The following is a 21,449-nucleotide window of genomic DNA, read 5'->3' on the forward strand; positions in this document are numbered from 1 at the left end:
CTTCTCAGCACTGGGATGGTTCCAGTTAAGTTCCACATCTGGCCTTAGTGCTGAGCACAATTAAAAAAAAATTCTATCCTGTTTATGCAGTTTTCAAAAAAGATCCTCAAGTATTTAGCAAAACCTAAAACTGTCTTCAAAGAAAGGTTTTTTTTTTCCTAGTCTTCTAGGGTTGAGGATTCTGAAGTATAAGATCTTCCTTTAAAAGAAATGCAAAGGACAATCTAGTTGCTCCTAAAACAATCATCACCAGCCTTTTATTCCAATTCATTTATAAGTAAGAATTCAATATATAATACTTACTCACCACATTGTTTTTCCTGATTGTAACGACAAAACTAGGTTACATGAAAGACTAAGTAAAATAGGTCATACATAGAGACTAAGAGATACCCATGCTATGGCTGCAACAGGGAAAAACTGAGAGACACGCAAGGTAGCAAACAAACAAACAAACAAACAAAAAACGAACTGTGGGGTAGATAGAAACCATCTTAGTGGTGTTTATGAGTCCCGGAATCAAAATCTGATTTGTCTAGAAACTTTTTTCTTTCCTATAAAAGATGTTTCTCCAACATAACTATGTTTTAAAGATAATTTAAGCATCTATAAACTTAGAAATAGCACATCATCAGGATGCTCACTTCTTTTCACCAAACAGGACTCACCCTACATTAATAACTGAAATTAAACACAGAACGTGCTGCGCTATGCCTCGGGGCTCAGGACTGCAATCTCAGATATACAAGGGGATGAGGCAGGAGAACTCAAAGTTTAAGGTCCATCTGGACTAAGACAGAGTTCAAGGCCAGGCTAGTGGGCATCTTATTGAGTCCCTGCTCAAGCTAATGGCTGTCCTGAAAACCTGCCCCTCTTCTCCACCGTTGCCACAGGTGCTCCAGATCTGCCCCTGCACTGTTCACCCCACAGCTTCATCTCCAGTCCATTCCCTCCTCACTCACTGTAGTGGCATTTCATTTGTATTTTAGTAAATAAAGCTTGCCTGAAGACCACAGCGTAAAACAGCCCCACTGGTCAGCCTTACAGCCAGGCAGTGGTGACACACACCTTTAATACCAGCAGCCACACTAGTTTGCCACAGGAACCAGATGGTGCATGCCTTTAATCCCAGTGGTGCACTCCTTTAATCCCAGTAGAGAGAGTTATAAAACAGAGGAGACAGCTCTCAGTCTCATTCTGAGATTCCTGGAGGCAGGAAGGCTATTCTGGACTGAGGTCAAGGTAAGAGCCAGTGGCTGGCTACTTTGCTTTTTGGACCTTCAGGTTGAACCCCAATTTCTCTGAGTTTTTATTAATCGTGCTTTAACTCACCCTGAACAACACTGCCAGAAAGGGCTTTCTAAGGCCAAAATGACTGATGCCCCCTCCGCAAAGAAAGACCACTGCAGACAGGATAATAGTCACTAAAATATTTGGAGACTCTAAAACATGCTATTGTGCTTTCACAAGTTCAGCTTTGCCCATAAGGGAACAAACTTGGTCAGGTAGAAGACTCAAGCAAACCTCCGTTTCCCCTTGAAGATTCAGAACGAGTGCCACCTCCAACAGAAGCCTTTCCAAGCTTTCCTCCATGAATGAGGCGCAGCTTCCGCAGCAACCCAGGCACCTGTGCTCCCCACAGCCCTCCACCACGGCACTCTCTCAAAGACTGAGTACTCATCAGAGCTCCACGAGGGACAGCACGGTGACAATCATCGTTCTCTGAAAGTTCTGGAGGTTAACTGAGCACAGTTACTCACCAAACTGAAACTGCTGGTTGTCCATGAGGCGGATCGATGCAGGAGCACACCTCTGTTTTAAAAGAAGTGGGAATCAGTTCAACAGGCAAGAGTCACACAGCAGGACCTGACTGTTACTTTAAAAGGCTTCAACGACTTAGTGCCTAAAGATATATGGAAAAACTTCATGAAGACAAAACATCAGTGGTTTATAAAAATATTTGGAGAAATCTATGTGTAAAAGCAATTCACAGATACTCAAACCTTTAAACTTAGCAATAAAATATACTTGCTGCCTGGCAGTAACCTGGAAGAATAACTTAAAAGAAATTCCACTCCTCAAAATAGACTATTTTACAACAAAGTAGAACTTTTTAAGACTAAATATGTGTTTTAAGAATTGCATATTTTATAATATTTTACTAGGTTTTTGCACAGTATTTTTCTCCCTCTCCCCACCCCACCCTCTTCCTTTCACAGTGTTGAGAATCAAGGCTGTGGCCATGCACCTGCTAGCAAATGCTCTACCACTCAGACCATCACTAACCTCTTTCATACTTTTAGAAACCAGGAAGCACTGGTGGAAATTTTTATATGCCAAAAAACTTCTAAAACATTTGCAGTATCTTCAAAGACAATCTTAGGAACCATTCCTTCTTTTGAATCCTTCCTCAGAATTATTTTACATAGAAGAACACATGTGACAGAGTCACAGTTTTAGTTCTTTTAGGGTTACATATAATGCAAACAGCAATGAAACTTTGATGGTTAAGAATGTATATCTAGGGGGCTGGAAAGGTGGCTCAGAGATTAAGAGCACTGATTACTCTTTCTGAGAACCCCAGGTTCAACTCCCAGCACCTACATGGCCACTCACAACTGTCTATAATTCCAGTTCTAGGGGATCTGACACCTTCACACAGACATACAGGCAAAACCCTGATGCACATAAAAATAAAAAATAAAAAAGGTGTTAAAAAATATTTATCTAAAGAATAAGTCTGCCCCAGCGGAGTGTGTGTGTGTGTTTGTGTGTGCGCGCATGTGTGTGTGCGTCCATGTTTACAAACTAAGAGTTGCAAGGAAGAAGGGGAAAACAAGATAAAACAAAGTTTAGACAGCAGGTACTGGTTGAGCAACCTTCACCTGTAAATCTGAAACCTGTAATGCTCTGGAATTCAATTTTTTTGAGCAACAACTTACCAACACCAAATTTCAGATCTAGGAGCATTTGATTTCAGACTGTAGATGTCCAACTGAGAAAGCATATGAAACATGCAAGAGCTGAGTAGCCACGCCAATCCAAGACATTCAGCCTGCCCTTTTATTAACTTCATGATGATAAAAACTGTAAAAGGGTCTGAAACCCAAGCAGGGTTATTGCTTCCTACACAAGATTCTAGGGCAGCTGAAGCTCTACCAAGGGCTGTTTTTGGAGCAGATATTTTAAAAATGCTGTAAACATTTTTTTTAAAGCAGAATATTGCTCTGCAGCCCAGACTGCATACAAACTCACAGCACTCCCTACTGTCTCAGCCTACAAAAAAGTCATAAACTTTTAAAATATGTCTTCATAGTATCATTTATCAATAAATATATAAAGTTCCGTAACTCCTTAAAAACTTAAAATATGCATTAAGACATTTTTGCTATTACTTGCTTTTAGTTAAACAAGTATTTAATTCTTATAAAAGCATAAAACAGAATTCTATCCAATATAAGGATAGACAAGATTCTTATTTTAAAGCCTAAGCAATTTATTTATTCATCTAAATACTAACAGGTCTGAAGAGACAGTGGCAGGTAATCGTATACACATGGTGACAAGAGCCCATCACTCCCACGGTACAGGACACCGTGGTTTCCAACTGTGCCCTGGTTTATTCCACACAATCAACAGAACTGTCACAGAAGCAGAACTAACTGCCTTTCAGACAGACACAGAATGGATAAGGTCAGATGGCTATGAAATAGCAAAGAAGAGATCAAGATGTCCTGACTACTGATGAGCAGTTTCAAGTTGATCATATAGCCTTGCTCATGCACACACACACAAAATCAACACAGACACACACACACACACTTAGTGCTTAGCTTCATATTCAAATCAAAGATTAGATCAAAACTACTATGTCTGTCATTTTGTACTCCTACTAAAAGTGTAACAGTCCAAAATATTACAAAAGAATAATTTCAAATTGATATAAAGGTATTAGAGTTTGGTCAGTAAATCCTAAAAGCACTGCTAGTTTCCCATATACTAAAGAAAGATCAATTTTCTTCACATTTATAAATCCAGATGCCTTTAATAAAATGAGTGTGGTGACTTCTAATAACATATGAAACTTATTCAGGCAAATTTCCTTTCTTCATAAAGAAAGTAGACTATCTCTAGGCAAACACTAGGTAACATCTATAGCACACATGTTTGCATGTGTTGGCATTAGCACATCAGAAAGTATTAAAGAATTCAGAGCTCTTTATCAGTGGGTGTTAAATTCCTGGTGAGAAGTGTGAATTCTACCTGCCGCCACCAGCCAGATCCCACTTCGCCTGCTTCAAGAGCAGGTGCTATCAGCAAAATAACCAGTGCATGTGCTGAGGAAATGGGAGGCGAAGCCTCCACTCTCAGTGCAGGCCTACCAGGTATCTTCTGGGGTGGAAGCGGTACAGCAACTGCAGATCAATTTCGGCCAAAAAGTTTTAGAGTATTTGCTAAATCATGCAGCTACCAATATTCACCTCAACTGAATGTGATTTTAACTTGGCGCTGAGTTAAATGAATAAATACTACCCGAAAACACGCAGTTTTTAAACACTGAATTTTACAAAGAAATTATCAAATTCAAGTCAACAGATTTAAAGTTTCATATTTTTTTTCAAAGTTAGTAAATAGTTCTTTAGTTGTTGTCTTAAGTAAATTCACAGAAGCTAAGAATTCAAATAAAAATAGTATCTAGGTTAGTATGTTGGCCTTTAGCAACCAATAATTTGAAAAGTATTACAGATAATCCTAAATATATAAAAAATACTTAAAATATGAAAAAATTAAAAGTTAGCAAAGCAACTGACCAGAGAGAAGGTCATATAATCAAAACATCAAAATCATGTCCCTGGCCTATGGTGTGTATAAGCTCAGATCAGGTTGTCTCCATTGCTTTCAAAACTAAATGGGGAGGTCAAGCTAAAAAATAAACTCAGTCCTCTTTAAAGGACAGAGAGTATAAACTCTAAGAACTGGAGTTCAAGTTCACACCATACTATCCCAGTAAGCAACACTGAGCCCACTATAGTGGATAAGGAGGTGAGGAGCCCTAGCTATAGTGACCCCTGCTGGTAGTTGTCAGAAATAACCTAGGAGGGGTATTTCAACAAAGTTATAGTGGGTTTACTGAGAAATCTAAGGTATTTTATTCCTAATAAAAATTGCATGTTGTCGTGCAGTGATGGCCCACGCCTTTAATCTCAGTACTAGGGAGGCAGAAGCAGGCAGAAGAGGCCAGCATAGTCTACAGGAGCTAGTTCCAGGACAGGCACCAAAGTTACACAGAGAAACCCTGTCTCAAAAAACAAAAACGAAATAAAAAATAAAATTGCATGTTATGGTTTTCTCTCTGGCAATAGCCATGGTTTAGTTTAAGGAAAACATGTTTCAGAAATATTTTTAAGGTGTTCCCTTAGGAGAGACTACCTTTTTTTTTAATTTATTAAAAAGTTGGATTGAGATATCTGTTACTTTTTAAGTTAGCACAGAGAATCTAGTCAGTTTTTCTCTAATGGAAAGAAATGCCCCTCTTTCAACATAAAGGACAGAATCTTAAATTCTTATTGAAAACAACCAAAAACAAGCAGAGTCTGCGCTATTAAGCTTGTTCCGGAAAGCCATCAGAGTGGTTTCTGGACTAACAAGAATAGTTAAGATGCTGTATCTGACATGTAGTACATCCTCAACTTTAACTCTTGTGGGAACTTATTTTCTAGGAAAGTCTTAAAGAATCACCCTAGATCTACTGAGCAAATGTGGAGACTGCATTGACACACTTAGGGATCACCCACAAACCCTTCCTTCCTAGCCCCTCAGAGGGCAGGCAAAGAGGACAATTTCTCACCTAGACAAGATCCCATGAAAGCTGAGGGGAGCATCCCACTGCGAGCTGAGGTTGCCTAGAGTTCTCCCCCTCAGTCACAGCAGTAAGAAGCCTCCATGTAGCGCCAGCTTTGCTACTGTGAACAGCACACCTTCCTTTCCCAAAGACGCTCGCCCACCTTACAGCCTGCACGTGTGAAATGGCAGCACAGAATCACGAGCATCTAGACCCTGACCAATCATGGTTCATGCACTGTTTTAGTCTACTAGCCCCTGCTAGCAACTGAAATTCCGAATCCCAATCTGAGCAAACGTGATGTTCTGAGCTTTTTTCTGTCTGCAAACACTATTACAAAAGGAGAACAAGATACAGTACCTACTGTTGGCATGACCTACTGTTTACCTACTCAGTAAACTGATAAGGTCAATGATTCTTAAGCATTAAAAAACTATTAGCCTATGCATGTGCATTGTAAGGCATGAAATCGTGGGTCTCCAAATAATGTGATACTACAAACTGCATTCTGAGCTGTGCTTCACACTGAGGAGCAATGCTAGATTTTTAAGTCAGATTCAAAGTAGGCAAGTTTTCTATTCTAGTCTACAGGACTTGTCTGTAAAGCTGATTATTACTAAATACGCAGACAGTCTAAAACGGCACTTTCTCGCTGACCTGCTCTATAGCCACACGGTGGCACTATCCGTCATTCGTATCTCTATTCCAAATGTATACTCACTCAGTACAGTGAATTGCACTAGTCATCAGCTGGGTATCTAAGATTCTTAAAACCGTTTACTCAAAGACAAGTTTTGCTGCTTTATGCAAGGAAGGAAAGGAGTCTACCCTGCTCTCCAAAAACACAAGTAGATCTTCTGTTTCAGTTTCCAAAAGGAATACATTCAACTATAAAAAACTGCACCAGACTGCATCAGTTACTCATATTCAAACTGAATGGCTCCACTATGATAACACTATAAACAGGATTTTTGTAGATTTACACATCAGTTCTCAATGATGACACCAAAGGCATTGTCAATTGAGTATGCAGTGTGGGAAAATGGAAAGCATAAAAGACCTGAGTAATATTATAATACTTGCTGATGAGTCCACTGCCCTGGAGAATCTAGGAAGTGTGGCATTAGCCAACACAGGGGAACGTGACCCTTCTGAGAGCTTTTGTCAAGGAAATATACAAGCCCAAAATCCTTTTTCAACTTTTATGATTATTATTTTTTTAATCTGATTTGAGCTGACAGAAGATGCAATGAGAAAGCACAGCCAATCCTGAGCTGCTCAATCTTTCGAGAGGGAAGCAAGCATGCCCAGAGACACTCTCGCCTGCCGTCTTTATGGCACAAGCTGAACATGTCCAAGTGTTTCCATCCACCACTTTCCCTTCGCACCGAGTGCCTTATCACTAAGCTGAGCATGTCCTACACCTACCCATCTTCCTGCCTGAACAGCTTTCAACTACCCATGCTCAAAATGTGCCCGCCTCTGACGTGCATTCCCCTATGTAATACATGGGTCTCTTACATAAGATTTGCATGTTTCCTTTGCTGGAGAAGCCATCACTTTGGGAAGAACCTCTCTGTTCTCTCTTCCTGTTGAGGCTAATAGAACACTCTCCACTCATTTAAACAAAGAAAAATTAGTTTGGCATTCATGTTTTTCTTGTTATGAAAAACACAGACAATACTGACTAACGCCAAATACAATGTTCCAAACATGACCTAGAGAGGATAGGGACTAAATTTTGAATAAAGCACGGGCTACATTCTGAGAGCTTGTTTTGTTTTATTTTTTAAATCAAATTGATATATATTTTGAAAATATTGTTTATTTTTTAATTAGTCAACTTCCAACTACTTTCTTTAAACTAAAAATAAAAAATTAAAAGCTAGCTCTCCCCATTCTTCTAGTTACTAACTCAAAAGCAAAGCCACACGGCTCTGTAAAAGCCTTCTTACTAGGTACATTTCCTTTATGAGTGTGCATCCTCCATCTTTAAGTGGCAGAAGACTTAGCAACACCCTCAGAACACACCTGAATTTCACTTCCTCATTCTTAGTTATCATTTTACTAGAACACATATTTACTCCTAAAAAAGTTCCATGGTAATGGTTCTTAAACATCACCCGCCATGTCATAGTGCTAGAAAGTATGACATAATACTCTGTACTCCAGCTGTCTACATGTGGCATGAAGCAGAAGTTTTGAACTCCTGTATAAAAATGTCAGCTGTTAACACTGACATTGTTGTGGCACCCAAGTGACCTGCCACACGTCCAAACATGTTCATGCCAGGACCATGTCAACCACCACAAAAAGGCCTACAACAGTTGCTAACAACAAAAAAAAAAAAAAAAAAAGAAAGAAAGAAAGAAAAAAAAACCAGTTGCTAACAATTATAAAACTTATCCTTATCTATTGCTAAATTTGGTGATCGTACCTCTTGAAAATTGAAAACACCACATAGAATGAGTAGCTCAGAATGTAAAATTAAATAAATAAAAAGCACAAGAAATGCTCTGTGTGTGTATATGTGTCTAATATTTTCCTTATTTTAAGTTCTTTAAAACATTAGCAGCTGCTGGGAATACAGACTGGTGATAGACTGTTTGCCCAGCATGCTCAAAGCAGGACTTGAATTCCCAGTACCACACACTTCACAAAAAGAGGCCAGGCCTGAGAGGTAAAGCACAAGGATCAAGAGCTCATGGCCTGCCTGGGCTACAGTGAGCACCAGTCTTCCTCAGCAGCTTAGTGGCAGCCCACTTAAAACAAACAGGTTTTTAAAGGGCCAGGAATAGAGTTCAATGGTAGAGAGCACTTGCCTACATTCGCAAGACCCTGGGTATGATCAGCCCCCAGCACCACAAAACAGAGCAGACACTCCAGTGGTTGTCTTGGATTGTGGGAAGGTGAGACAGTTGGCCTCTTTGCCTTTCACTATCTTATAGTCCAACAGGTGGTGTGGGAGAATTGCCTGTATTCTGTCAATTATGTTTTAAATAAATGCTGATTGGCCAATACCCAGGCAGGAAGTATAGGTGGGACAACCAGACAGGAAGTAGAGGCAGGTCAAGGAAAACAGGAGAATTCTGGGAAGAAGGAAGTTCCCTCTGCAGTCCTGACCCAACCACAGAAGAAGCAAGATGTGACTGCCCCGCTGAATAAGGTACTGAGCCACATGGCTAACACTGATAAGAATACTGGGCTATATAAGTTATAAGAGTTAATAAGAAGCCTGAGCTGATGGGCCAATCAGTTTATAACTAATGTAGACCTCTGTGTGATTTCTTTGGGACTTAACGACTGCAGGATCCAGGCAGGACAGAAAACTCAGACAACAAACAGGAATATGAATAACTAGCTAGGTATTTCCTTGCCTCTATATCAGAGTCTCCCTCCAGTTTTCTTTATACTAAGAAGTGGATCCATACAGGTCATATCCAAAAGTCCCCTTCCAGGACCAGGTGTGATATCCCAGTTTTTAATGCCAGCATTTAGGAGGCCAAGGCAAGTGGATTTCTCTGAGTTTGAGGCCAGTCTGATCTACATAGCAAGTTCCAGGCTTGCCGAAGAGACACAGTGAGACTCTGCAGCAAAACAAAACAAAAACAATTCTGCTTGCATATACATAATGGGGAATATTACAGAACTCAATGTGTCTAGAGAAAGCAAGAAGGAGTGGAATATACTGCCTGACAAAGGTTGAAACAAGGAATGACACATAAACTACTGCAGTCCAATGAATAAAATCAGATATTCCCACACAAAAACATAGAATGAAATAAAAAGATTATTTGGCATGAGCTAGTCTTCTTTGTAAAAAAAGAAAAAATGATAATGTTTCTCTTTTTAGGAAGGCAGGAATTGTGGAGTTTTTTTTTTTTTTTTTTTAGATTACAAAGAAGTATACATTAACTATATTACTCAAACACTGGCTAAAATAATATTATGAAACCAAGTAGCACCTCCAGCACATCCTATGTATTAAAAACATTTGTCTATATTTGAAACTTCTAAGTTTGGGGGTAAATGATATTCAGTCACTACCTCTAATTTCTTCTTTATCTTTCTTTTGGGGAGCAGGGCTAAGGCAGGATCTATCTCCATAGCCATGGCTGTCCTGGAACTCACTACATAGACCAGGTCACGAGCTCGCAGACATCCGCCTGTCTCTGCCTCCTGAATGCTCAGATCAAAGGTGTGCACCACCAAAATCTGGCTACTTCTAACTTCAACAAAATGTCTTATTTAAGTTAAATATCATTTCAATTTATCACAAAATACATTATTCCAAAATAACTTACAAAATACAACATTCAACCCAAAGCAGAAACATTCAAAGCCATGAATCTAAGCACCTATCTTACATTGGCCCCAAATCAACAGGCATCTTTGAACAAAAGATAGGTGTGAGAGCAATGTAACTACTGAACGAAGTAAGCACACTTAAAGGGGTAATTTCCCATGTAAAACAGGGAAAAATTACAAACATAACACAACTAAATATAAAGAGTACTTAAAACAGCACAATTATGCAGCAGAATTTTAAAAGTATAATTGCAAATATCGTGTATTTTTTTTTTATTACCTGCTTTGCAATTTCTCTTAAACAGGCTACTCCTTGTTCAAAATTGGGGAAAGCTACCGAGCCATACTTTTGGTATTCAGGGATTGGTCTGATTTTTATTGTAGCTTCTGTTATTACACCAAGAGTTCCTGAAAAAGAAGGGGAATAATCCAATATCACATGACAGTTTTCTAAAGCCATATTTAAATCTATTTAATCAACTGATTCTGTTGTTTCATTCTATTACCCATGTTAAAACTATTTAATTCTTTGACTTGGGGAATAATAGCTAATCAGGTATTTTTAAATGAGCAATTAAGCAAACTTTATAATTTCAAAAATGATTTTAGACTCTTCTCTTTTAATGTACAAATATTTTAAAACATTTCAAGATTTCTCTAAGAAAATTAGTTTTAAATGTTTTTTTAAAAAAAGAATAGAGTAACATTACATCTCATACATACTGACAAAGGTGTACTCTGATGCATCTATGTTTACTCTTAAAAATTTCCTGGAGCAGAAAGAAATTAACTTTCTTAAAACTTTAAGATGAGTGAAGGATTGCCTTGTTTCCTCAGATTTAATACATAGAAAGGCAAAGGCATTCCTGAGAAGCTCTTGTAAGAGAGAAACAGAAAGTATGACGCATGAGAAAACCACCAGTAAGACAGTCTTTACTGCTTGGAACAGGGAGAGATTAATCTTAAAGAAAAATAATAAACTAAATATAAGCTTTTATCAAAATATTTAAAGAAATTACTAAAAAATAATGTTCACAAAAAACCAATGTTTTCAAGCCTGTGGTTTCATATGTACAAATAGTGAAATTAATAACAGCATTAGCAAATTTTTTAATGATTATTTTAGAAAGTATAAAGAGGGATGTGAATGAAACTGAATAACTCAGTTATAACACTGGAAATAAAAGTTCAAGAAATGTTTGGCATCCCTAGAATGGCCAAGATGTAACACAGGGTTAAAGACACATCTGAGTCCATACAGTATAAATCAGATTAATTAGATTATTATATATTCATTTTATATATGTTACTTCTGTTTTATTTTTAAATGAGTCTCTTATAACTTATATGATCATAAAAATCTCTGTAAGTTTGCCCAATTAACATTTTAATATAAAACAAATATAAAATTTAAAATATAAATAATAATTTCAACAATAAAATTCACCCATTTAAAACCCCAGAAGCCCTCAAAACAACATGATGGCTATTGTCATCCTCTTGGCTACCTACCATAAATACATGGTAAGACCCTAACTGCCGAAGACATAATACCCTGGTTCCCTCCGGCAAACACAGAAGTTATACTGGAACTGTCCTGGAAGCTTCCTCCCTGCGCATTACCTTCTACAGTACTGGACCCTGCGTGCTACAGTACCAACCTGCCAGGCAAGGAGGATCCATGGGTGTAATTGTGGCATGGCCATTAGGGAGACAAAGAACTGTTTGATTGCATCTGAAGCCTGATCCACAGGAGTATGAGTAGCCTAGTACTGTAACACTGGGTCAAAGTCTATGGCTGGGGAGGGCATAGACCCTGTACGTGTGCAGAGGGGCTGGCGGGGGTATTCCTGTTGTTTTCCTACAACAGTGACAACAGTAAACTACCTTCTAAATAGTAATGTTTATACCTATAGATTAGTGCAGCTCTCAAGATCAGAGAAGCCTCTTTTTGCAGTGGACTTCAGTCTGTGCAACACGGCTAACATGCTGAGAATAATAGACTGTGGAGTACTCAGGGAACACTGTGGAAGAGTCAGAGGATGGAGTGGAGTGCTGTCAGATGCTGTTATCTGGACATGGTATGGTTGTTGTGCTCATGAACTCAGAGCAGCTATGTTTACCTGCACAAAGTCAAGCCAGTCAAAAATTCCAGCATAGAGAGACAGGTGCTCATAAGGGTCTACCCTAGCTGATGATGCTACAGGACGGGAGATGTGGCCACTGATAGGTGTCCTCAGTATACTCACATGTATGCACAATCATTACTATAAACTAAATTTAAACCATTGTGATCCCTCAAACTGTACCAATTAAACAGCCATGATCCATTTCCATACCCCCACCCTAGCCAACTATTCATAAATATATTCTGCCTTTACTCATATTCCAGATACTTTATATATACTTTAATATATATATTAATGCCAGAGCAGCCTAAGCTAAAGAATAAGACCTTGCCAAAATAAAATGAAAGGAAGGAAGAAGGGAGAGAGAGAAGGAGGGAGGCAGGCAGACAGACAAAAAAAACACCAAACCAGATTTTTAAAATATCAGTGGGGTGATAGAGGGAGAAGAGAGAAAAGTAGAGCAATTAGTGACTAAAGAAAGTATACATAAAATGACACCCAGAGAACCTCCATACAACAGTAATGCCAAGATACTATCTATAAAGGACCAGAGTCCTGGCTATAAAGAAGTTTGGAAAATGCTAAGAACCAAGCCGGGCATGTAATACACACCTTCAATCCCAGCACTAGGAGACAGAGACAGATGAGTCTCTGTGAGTTTGAGGCCAGACTGGTCTACATAGCAAGTTCCAGGACAGCCAGAGTACATAATAAAAAGACTTTGCCTCAAAAATAAATAAGCAAATAAGTGAAGATGATGGTAAGAAACAAGAACAGTACTGGAAAAGCAAGGGGAATGCACAAAATACACACACATACGGCAAGGGGAGTATTCACACAAAAAAGTACCCACAGCCACCTACCTACAACCTATCACACACACACACATAGAGCTAACACCACCATCATACACAGCCGACCCATCATCATACTTGATATCTCTATCATGTTATTAAGAAACATAATTATTTGTTCCTTCTTTGCTGCCACTTTCAAAGATCAGAACTTGTGCCTGAATACCTTAATTATAATTGTTCTTTTGAAGGAAGCAGGCAAAAGAACCTTGTCCTAAGCACAGCCATTTTGACTTCAGACTCCAGTTTACCTGTAGGGTAAAACAAAGTTCAGGTTCCCAAATTTTAGGGGAGTTGAGAACTTTCCAATAGCTGACCAACCTCATTAGTCAACAGAAATAATCTGTTATGCCCCTTAGTCTAAATTATTATGGCTGTTCCTAAAAACAGACAGAACAAATGAGTCTGACTGGCTAAAGAGATTGCATTCTGTGTTGGTTGGCAATGGTGAGACACATAGGGAAAGTGGAAAGTCCCTACTCTTTGACTTCTGCTTCCTGAAAACTGTAACTGTAACATGGCAACAAATGTTTCTGCTTTTATGCTTCTGCCCCTGCTAGGGACTGAGTCCTTGTCCTGCAGCCCTGACATCAGTGACTCTGCTTGTGTGGTGACTTATTAAAGTCCCTGGAACCCATCCTGTTGTCTACTTCCTCCTGGCGCACAACAGACTTAAATATAGCTAAATGTTTCCAAACTCTATCTTTGGAAGTAAACAATGAGCTCTCAGGCTAACTTAGAAACACTTTCCTGTTTAAATTTATTTTATTCTTCTGAATTAAGGGCTGTCCCTTTCCCATTCCAAAATCTGAAAAACAGGCCCAAGTCTACTTCATGCACACCATATACCAATGTGTTTACTCAACAGCCTGCAAATCAGAAGGAACCACATATTTTAAAGTTATCCAACAGTAAACAAGTAAGCAACAGATACTGCTCGCAAAATAAAAACAGAAGTTTAAAATATACATGAATAAATGGAATTTAAACTTCCATTTTTTAAAAAACATCCAACACGATTACAAGAAAAACAAGACAGAAAGAGACTGTTTCATCAGTCATCCCACCTGGTAACCGGGACAAGATTAAACTGTAACATACAGAGCTGAATGTTTAAGCCCTAACCACTGTTTCCTAACATCACTAAAAATTTTGAAAAAACTAAGAAAAAAAGACCACACTCTGTTTAGAACTGTAAAAGAGTAAAGTGTAGGAGGAAGTTTAGTATAAATGTTCTTATTATAAAAGCTTTATGAGTGAGCTGGGCGTGGGAACACACGCCTTTAATCCCAGCAGAGGCAGAGGCAGGTGATCTCTCTGAGTTCAAGGCCAATCTGGTCTACAGAGTGAGTTCCAGGACAGCTAGGGTTACAAAGAGAAATCCTGTCTTAAAAAAAAACAAAAAACAAACAAAAAAGTTTTATGAAATATGAATTAAAAAACAGTAAATCATAAAATTGTATTATTCTTTAAAAATCTAAAGCATACCTTTCTTTAAAGACCTGATATCACAGTACACAGACTTTCCCAATATGAAGTCATAAACCTACATACTCTCCTAACAACTTTGCAGTTACACCAACCTTCAGATCCCATGATGAAGTGATGGATGTCAGGGCCTGTTGACACACGGGGTCCTTGGGAGCTTTTCTCTATCACACCCCTGGGGGTCACCATTTTTATATGAACCACCTGTTTAGTACAAGACACAGTGTAAACTCCAGGCATCTGTTAAATCTGTGTCGGTACTTGCAACACATATATTTACATTTGCAACAAAACACCACACATTAAATAGTGAACTAAGTGATAAGTTGTGATGCCCTTCAGAATTTTCATACCTTTTAGTGATTTGTATACTAAAGATAAATATAGTAATTTTCAACATTTTTCCAACAGTTAAACAAGATACTAGTATCATGACTTACCGTAATTTTAAGTCTAAAAAAGAATTATTAACACTTTGAAATTTTTAATGAGTTCTAAAGTAGCCACAAAGACTAAAATACTGGCCTTACTAAAGTTTTCGTACAAGCAATGCAAATTATGAGTTTCAAAGAATATAATACGTTACAAAGAAATTTCAAAATAAAATATGCTATATAACAACTTAGGTAGTAAGTGTGTTAATTGAAGAATCTTTTCCCCCTTAAAAATCTTTAGAAAAAAAATTAAATTAATTGACACTTTAATGTAAATTAAATAAATCTGATAGACTTTAATGGTCTATCAAGCACTTGCCTGACTTATAAAGCTCTTAATAATCTAATTGCTACCCAGAACTATTTTTCTCTACAACTGGATTTAGCTTTAATTTTTACAGAATAACAAGTATTGTCTCTCATGAGATAAACCTGATACTTCCATCAACAGAAATACTAATAAAAACCCTGAGGCCAAGAACAATGTTATCAGTATTACTTTAATTCCACAGCCTCACAGGCTTTTCTAAAGTAGTATCAACCACCCAGCATAGTGTTGCCTTTCTGTAACCCCAGGAACTGAAATGGAAATAAGAAAATTACAAGTTCTAGGACAGCCTGGACTAAATAGCAAGACCACATAGAAAAATGTCAGGTAAAATAAATATCGAAATACTGAAGATTTAAAGAAAAACCTTACACTTATGGACATGAGACCTGTGAAAATTTCATTTTATGTCTTTTAGCTGCAATATAATTCTAATACGGTTATTGTATTTTACAGAAAAGAACACTGAAGCTGAGAAAGGTAAACCAACTTGACCCCAGAAAAGCTACAAATGTAACAAATGGCACCCAAAACTTAATAAGGTGCCCATAGCTACAACACTGCCAGGCTCTCAGAGACTGCTCAATAGAGCCGTTTCAATGAGGTCTTCAACTGTACACAAAAAGAATTCCTTCAGAAAAGTAAATCAAGTCTCCTAAAGCAAGAATAACAACAATGTCACATTAAAAAACAAAGATGATGATCAAACTCTTGATGGACTTAAAAAATATTTATTTGCATATTTAGATACTTTGAAACGACTATAAATCTTAAATATTGGTCACTTTAAAAGGGATATCCTTAAATATGACATCACTATCCTTTAACTGCTTCTACTATGCACAATCAGTATTACTATAACCAAAAGAAGTGTATTTTAAAGAGATTTACCACTCAATCCTTAATATTTATTTGTTTATTTAGCCGTTTCAAGACAGAGTTTCTCTGTATAACAGAGCCTTGGCTGTCCTAGAACTCACTTTATAGATCAGGCTGGCCTTGAACTCACAGCATTCTGTCAACCTGAATGCTGGGGATTAAAGAGATAAGCCACCTTGACCAGCCCAATCCTTAATTTTTAAAGGCTCTAAATACTTAATCTGATTTTTTAAATAGCAATCACTAGACAGTAACTAGAAATACATTTACCAGGTCCTCAATATTGCCGTAGATGTTCTTCTTCATGCCTGACGCCCGAGTGGCTATCCACCCTCCCACAGTGCTGAATTCCAGGGAGTCTGGCTCATGACCTGTACAATAACCACTTTCTTTAAGCTGAAAAGCAAAAGTGTAAAATTTTAGAGCAAAACTGGTTCCATTTCACACAGCATTCAACACATTTACTCCTCCAATCTGTTTCTAATATTTTTGACACATTAAACCTGAAGACAACTTTTTTCTTTTTGCCTAATGAAAAACCTTTATAAAATGGGAAAAGCGTGGGCTAAAAAGCACTACCCTTCACATTATTTTGTTCAAGCCAGCTGACCCTTCCTGTGTCCCACACCCTTGAAGAGACACTTTAAATACTTATGGAGATCAGATTATACTTAAGCAACTGCCAACTTCACCTAACACTTTCAATAAATAAAGCACTTCATCTTTCTTTCTCCTCACACTAATAAAATATGCAGCAGGCCTCCAGAAAATCTAAGCAAATTGCCTGTACTTAATTCTCTCAAGGAGTCGTGTGTTTTAATGCTCAGCCATCTGGCTAGGCTTCCCAAATGCAATGTCATCATTTACTTGTGATGTGGACCAAGCATTCCTGTACATTAAATAGTCACTTGTTCCTCATTTTTCTGTATTAGCTTGGCTTCACCATCTGTACAGCACCTGAGGTTCAATGGATGCCCTTTACTGCAGCAACACCAAAGCCATTCCACTGAAATCATTTTAAAGTCTCAGCCATCTCCTGTCAAACGGTACAGACACCACCATCTGCATACTCGCTGCTGCCGGCACTCAAGCCCATCAATCTGTGGTGACCATTTGATCGTCATCCAGTGCAGCAACTGCTTTATTTCTCAAATAAGTCATGCAGAGATGTAGAGTATGTCAGCGATGTTTGTGCCCATGTATCAAAGAAAGTATGGATTCAAAGTTGTAACCAAAATGTGTAAGCCCACTAGCTTACACATAAATTAGGCTTCACATGCTAGCAATGGAAACTGTATTTTTATTTTGCTTATAGGAAGACAGAATTGAAAGAACATCACTTGTTACTTTTTTTCTTTACATATTCAATATATTTAAGAGGTTAGCAAGCTATCACAAATAAGCAGGGTTAAAATGAAAATTACCAATGTATTAGATTTCCTTACAGCTCCATCTTCAAACAACCTATATTGACATTATTTTCTCAGTTTTATTAAATTAGAAGAAAAGTATTCATAAACCCCTAACACATGTCACCTGATGGTGGCGATGAGTCAGGGTATTCTGTGTCACACGGTACACTTTAGATGACAGCAATTTATTCTATGACACCTATACCTCACTGAAACTATTAAAGAAATAAAACAAAAATATATGGCTCATAATTCAAAAAGCTTACTGGCTTGCTCTCCATGGCTTGCTCAGCCTGCCTTCTTACAGAACCCAGGACCACCAGCCTAGGGGTGAACCCACACACAATGAACCAGCCCTTCCCCATCAATTACTAAATGACAAAATGGCCTGCAGGTTTGCCTACAGCCTGAGCTTATGGAGGTTATTTTCGCAATTGAGGTTCTCATCTCTCCAATGACTCTAGGCTGTGACAAACAGACATAAAAATAGCCAGCACAGGAAAAAAATAGCTAGCAAAGGTGGCCAGACTGTTATGACACTACTCCTAAGTTTTGTTTTGGTTTGGTTTTTGAGACAGGGTTTCTCTGTAGCTTTGGAACCTGTCCTGAAACTCACTCTGAAGACCAGGCTGGCCTCGAACTCAGAGATCTGCCTGCCTCTGCTTCCTGAGTGCTGGGATTAAAGGCGTGCACCACTACCGCCTGGCTATTCCTGAATTTTAACAGACATTTAAGTTTATGAAATTACAGAGTTAAAATTCTCCTCTAATTTGAAAAGATAGGGGTCTAGCCATATATAGTACAATGTGGTATCAGAGTTAGAGAATAAACCATATATAAAAATAATCCATAGTATGATTGAATATGACATAGATTTGTTATTTGTTACTATCATTTATCAATATTCTGTAATAGTTAAAGATACTATGTGATATTGATTCTTCCATAAATTTAGCAGCCATGTTGGAAAGGGAAAATTTACTGGAAGAATAGTTTCTGTGCATTGGGCCTTAGATATAAGTATAAAGTTTTATAAAGGAATGTAATGAAGACCTGGGGTTGGGGCTACAAAATAAGCAATATTTGAGAGACGAGTACAAACTTCATCACTGAAACTTCAGCTTTTATAATGCTGGATTTGTGATTCCTATTATACAACCAAGGAGAAAGAACAGCTAGGAACTGGCTATGGTTGTCTACACTTTCGGGCAAAAATCTGCACCGAGGACAAGTTTGGAAATCTGCCATAAAAGGAATAAAGTTCAAGGTACCTGAATGAAGTAAACATGCCTGATAGAAATGAATGGGATGAAGTTCTAAATGTGTTACATTATTAACATACTCTAATATCATCACCATTTCATAGATGAAGATCTATAACTAGGATCTATACTTAAAGTTAAAAGGAAGGGCTAGGAGCTACTTGAAACAAGAACAAAACAAGATACTATGAGATTATTAATGATGTTACCTCTGGGAAGAAAAAAAAAACACACATCACCAGACTATTAGATAAATAAATCACCAGAGATTTAATAAATCCCTAAGGAAACCCCAAAATCTGAAACTGGTATGTTAGTGATGTACCTTAGTATTTAAGCATATTAAAGACCAATGTAATTTACAAGTTAAAGAGTTAAAATCTGCTACTCAACTTGTGTGCTTATGCCATTGTAAACCTTCTCTGAAGAATAAACAGGACACTTTAAGCTGGTTGTCTCAGCTGAGGTATAAACTAGAGGACTTGGGAGGGAGTTTAACGAGGAGGGGTCTGATGGGGACAGCTGCAGGCACAACTGTGAGGGTCTGTGTCACAGTGAGACAAACTAGCAGGTTTGTTTCATAAGCACCTACTAGAGAGAAATGCCATTAAATTTTAAGGGGATATGCTCTTTGAATTTTCATTTTAACCTTTAAAGAGGGAAGGAAAACTTAGAAAGGTTAAAATACTCCATCAAATGCTATAATAAAGGATATAACACTGGAGGCCTAAAAAGTCATTTTTTGTTATTAAAAAAAATGCTGTCAATAATGTCTTATCATTCCAGCTAGCAGAGGACTAATCCAGGGCATTCTAGATGTTTTTCATTGAAAATCATCAAAGTTCATTAGAAACTGTAATAATAAATCTTTTATCTTCACTATTTAAAGCCTGACTTGTTTGAAGATCTCTGATAAAAACTAACAGATCTGCTGGATGTTAAAGTAAGTTAACTACTATTCACCCATGGAGAAAAGCTGCCTGGCGGGTATTGGAGTTTGCTAGCTGTTCACCTTTTCCAAATATAAACTACTCATAAGTAAAACTTTTAATACTTCAAAAATCTTTTAGTATTGCAATAAATTTTTCAAAAACTGGTCACAAGTAGACAAAATTTAATTATTTCAAAAAAGCGGAAAGACAATTAAAATAAAATTAACCACCACACATTTCCTGTGTCTTAGAAAAGGTTCAGGGATAAACTATAATCTAATTTGAACGAAGCGACTGATGTGTCACCAACATATCCCAATTCCTAATTTTTGTTTATAAAAGCTGGGTTACAATCATCCTGACCATATTTGGAGAAATTTAAAAAATCAATTTTTAATTTCTGGGGGGACTCATTTATTTTTTGTTTTTGTTTGCATGTATGTCTGTGCACCACACACATACATGCAATGTCCACGGAGGCCAGAAAAGGGTGATAGATCCCCTGGCACTGGAGTTGCCATGTAAGTGCTAGGAACTGAACCCAGATCCTCTGGGATGGCAGTCAGTGCTCTTAAACTCTGAGCTATCTCTTTAGCCCCCATGAATCAATTCATTTTAATAATTACCTGCTCAGAACCCATAAACAGAAAATTTTAAAATTCACTCAAATACTGAGAAAGAGCAGAAAGATTACGGGTCCCAAAAGCAATGGCTAGCCTTAGTGCTCCTGCACACACTTCCTCCTCAGGGTTGGTCTCTTCACCTGTCCTCTCTTCTGCTAACTCTGACTCATCCTTGAGTCTCATTTTACTTTATCAGGTTTTGGAATTATACCAAGTAAATCAACTTCATTATGGCAATTTCATACATAATTTGTTCTTATTCATTCCTTTCTACGTCTCTTTTTAAATGTCAAGTCTCTATGACACATAATTGTCCAAGTTCTTCCTACTTGCCCCCATTTGATGAGACATACTGTCCATTTCTCCGATCTTCTATCCCAACAGAAGTCCCCTGAAGGCAGGGGATAGTTTCATTCACTACTGTATTCTCAGTTCTGGCTCAGCATACAAAATCTGAGCAGATTCACTGAGTGGCCAATGTCTTGTGAAAGGTACTTCTTTCAGACGTAGAATACAGCTAGTTAAAGAGATAACTTACCTGTCTTTCCAACTCTTGTCCTGTTAGCCCCGCCTCTACATGAGCTGTCAGATTGTTCTCATCAACCCAGAGGATCCGGTTCTGTTACAAAAGCAGAGAGGTCTCATTCCTATCAGCCATTAACGTTTTCTTAGGAAATACCTAACTTCCAAATTCAAAACCTTAGTGAAATGGCAGTAATCAGGGATGCTTACTCTGTGATGTGGCAACAAGAGCAATACATTATGCAGGCACTGGAACAGAAACACACACTCCCATCTTTGTGCAGACATGAAACTAAATGCAATTGTTTAGCTTAGGCAAGTAACTATTTAGTCTTAGTGAGTCCCTAATTGTAAAATGTAGACAGTATTGATATATACTAACACGGTTACTAAAGGAATAAATAGGATAGCCCACATAAAAAATAGTACATAGAAA

The 21,449-nt window shown here is 37.9% G+C and overlaps 1 protein-coding gene across 4 annotated transcripts in view; it reads right to left on the reverse strand.

Annotated features, from left to right (window-relative positions):
* Positions 1–21,449, reverse strand: part of Agps (alkylglycerone phosphate synthase) — an 89,505-nt gene that overhangs the window by 38,275 nt on the left and 29,781 nt on the right. For all 4 annotated transcript variants that reach the window (XM_050119727.1, XM_050119742.1, XM_050119752.1 and 1 more), the window contains exons 8-12: positions 21,030–21,110; positions 16,533–16,658; positions 14,717–14,825; positions 10,431–10,558; positions 1,761–1,812 (exon numbers count right to left, since the gene is read on the reverse strand). In XM_050119727.1, the coding sequence (XP_049975684.1) occupies positions 1,761–1,812; positions 10,431–10,558; positions 14,717–14,825; positions 16,533–16,658; positions 21,030–21,110 (496 nt within the window). The remainder of the gene's footprint in view (positions 1–1,760; positions 1,813–10,430; positions 10,559–14,716; positions 14,826–16,532; positions 16,659–21,029; positions 21,111–21,449) is intronic.

Source organism: Alexandromys fortis, unplaced genomic scaffold (genome assembly GCF_014885135.2).
Source record: "Alexandromys fortis isolate MF-2015 unplaced genomic scaffold, M_Fortis_MF-2015_v1.1 scaffold_8_1_9099942, whole genome shotgun sequence".
Lineage (NCBI taxonomy): Eukaryota > Metazoa > Chordata > Mammalia > Rodentia > Cricetidae > Alexandromys > Alexandromys fortis.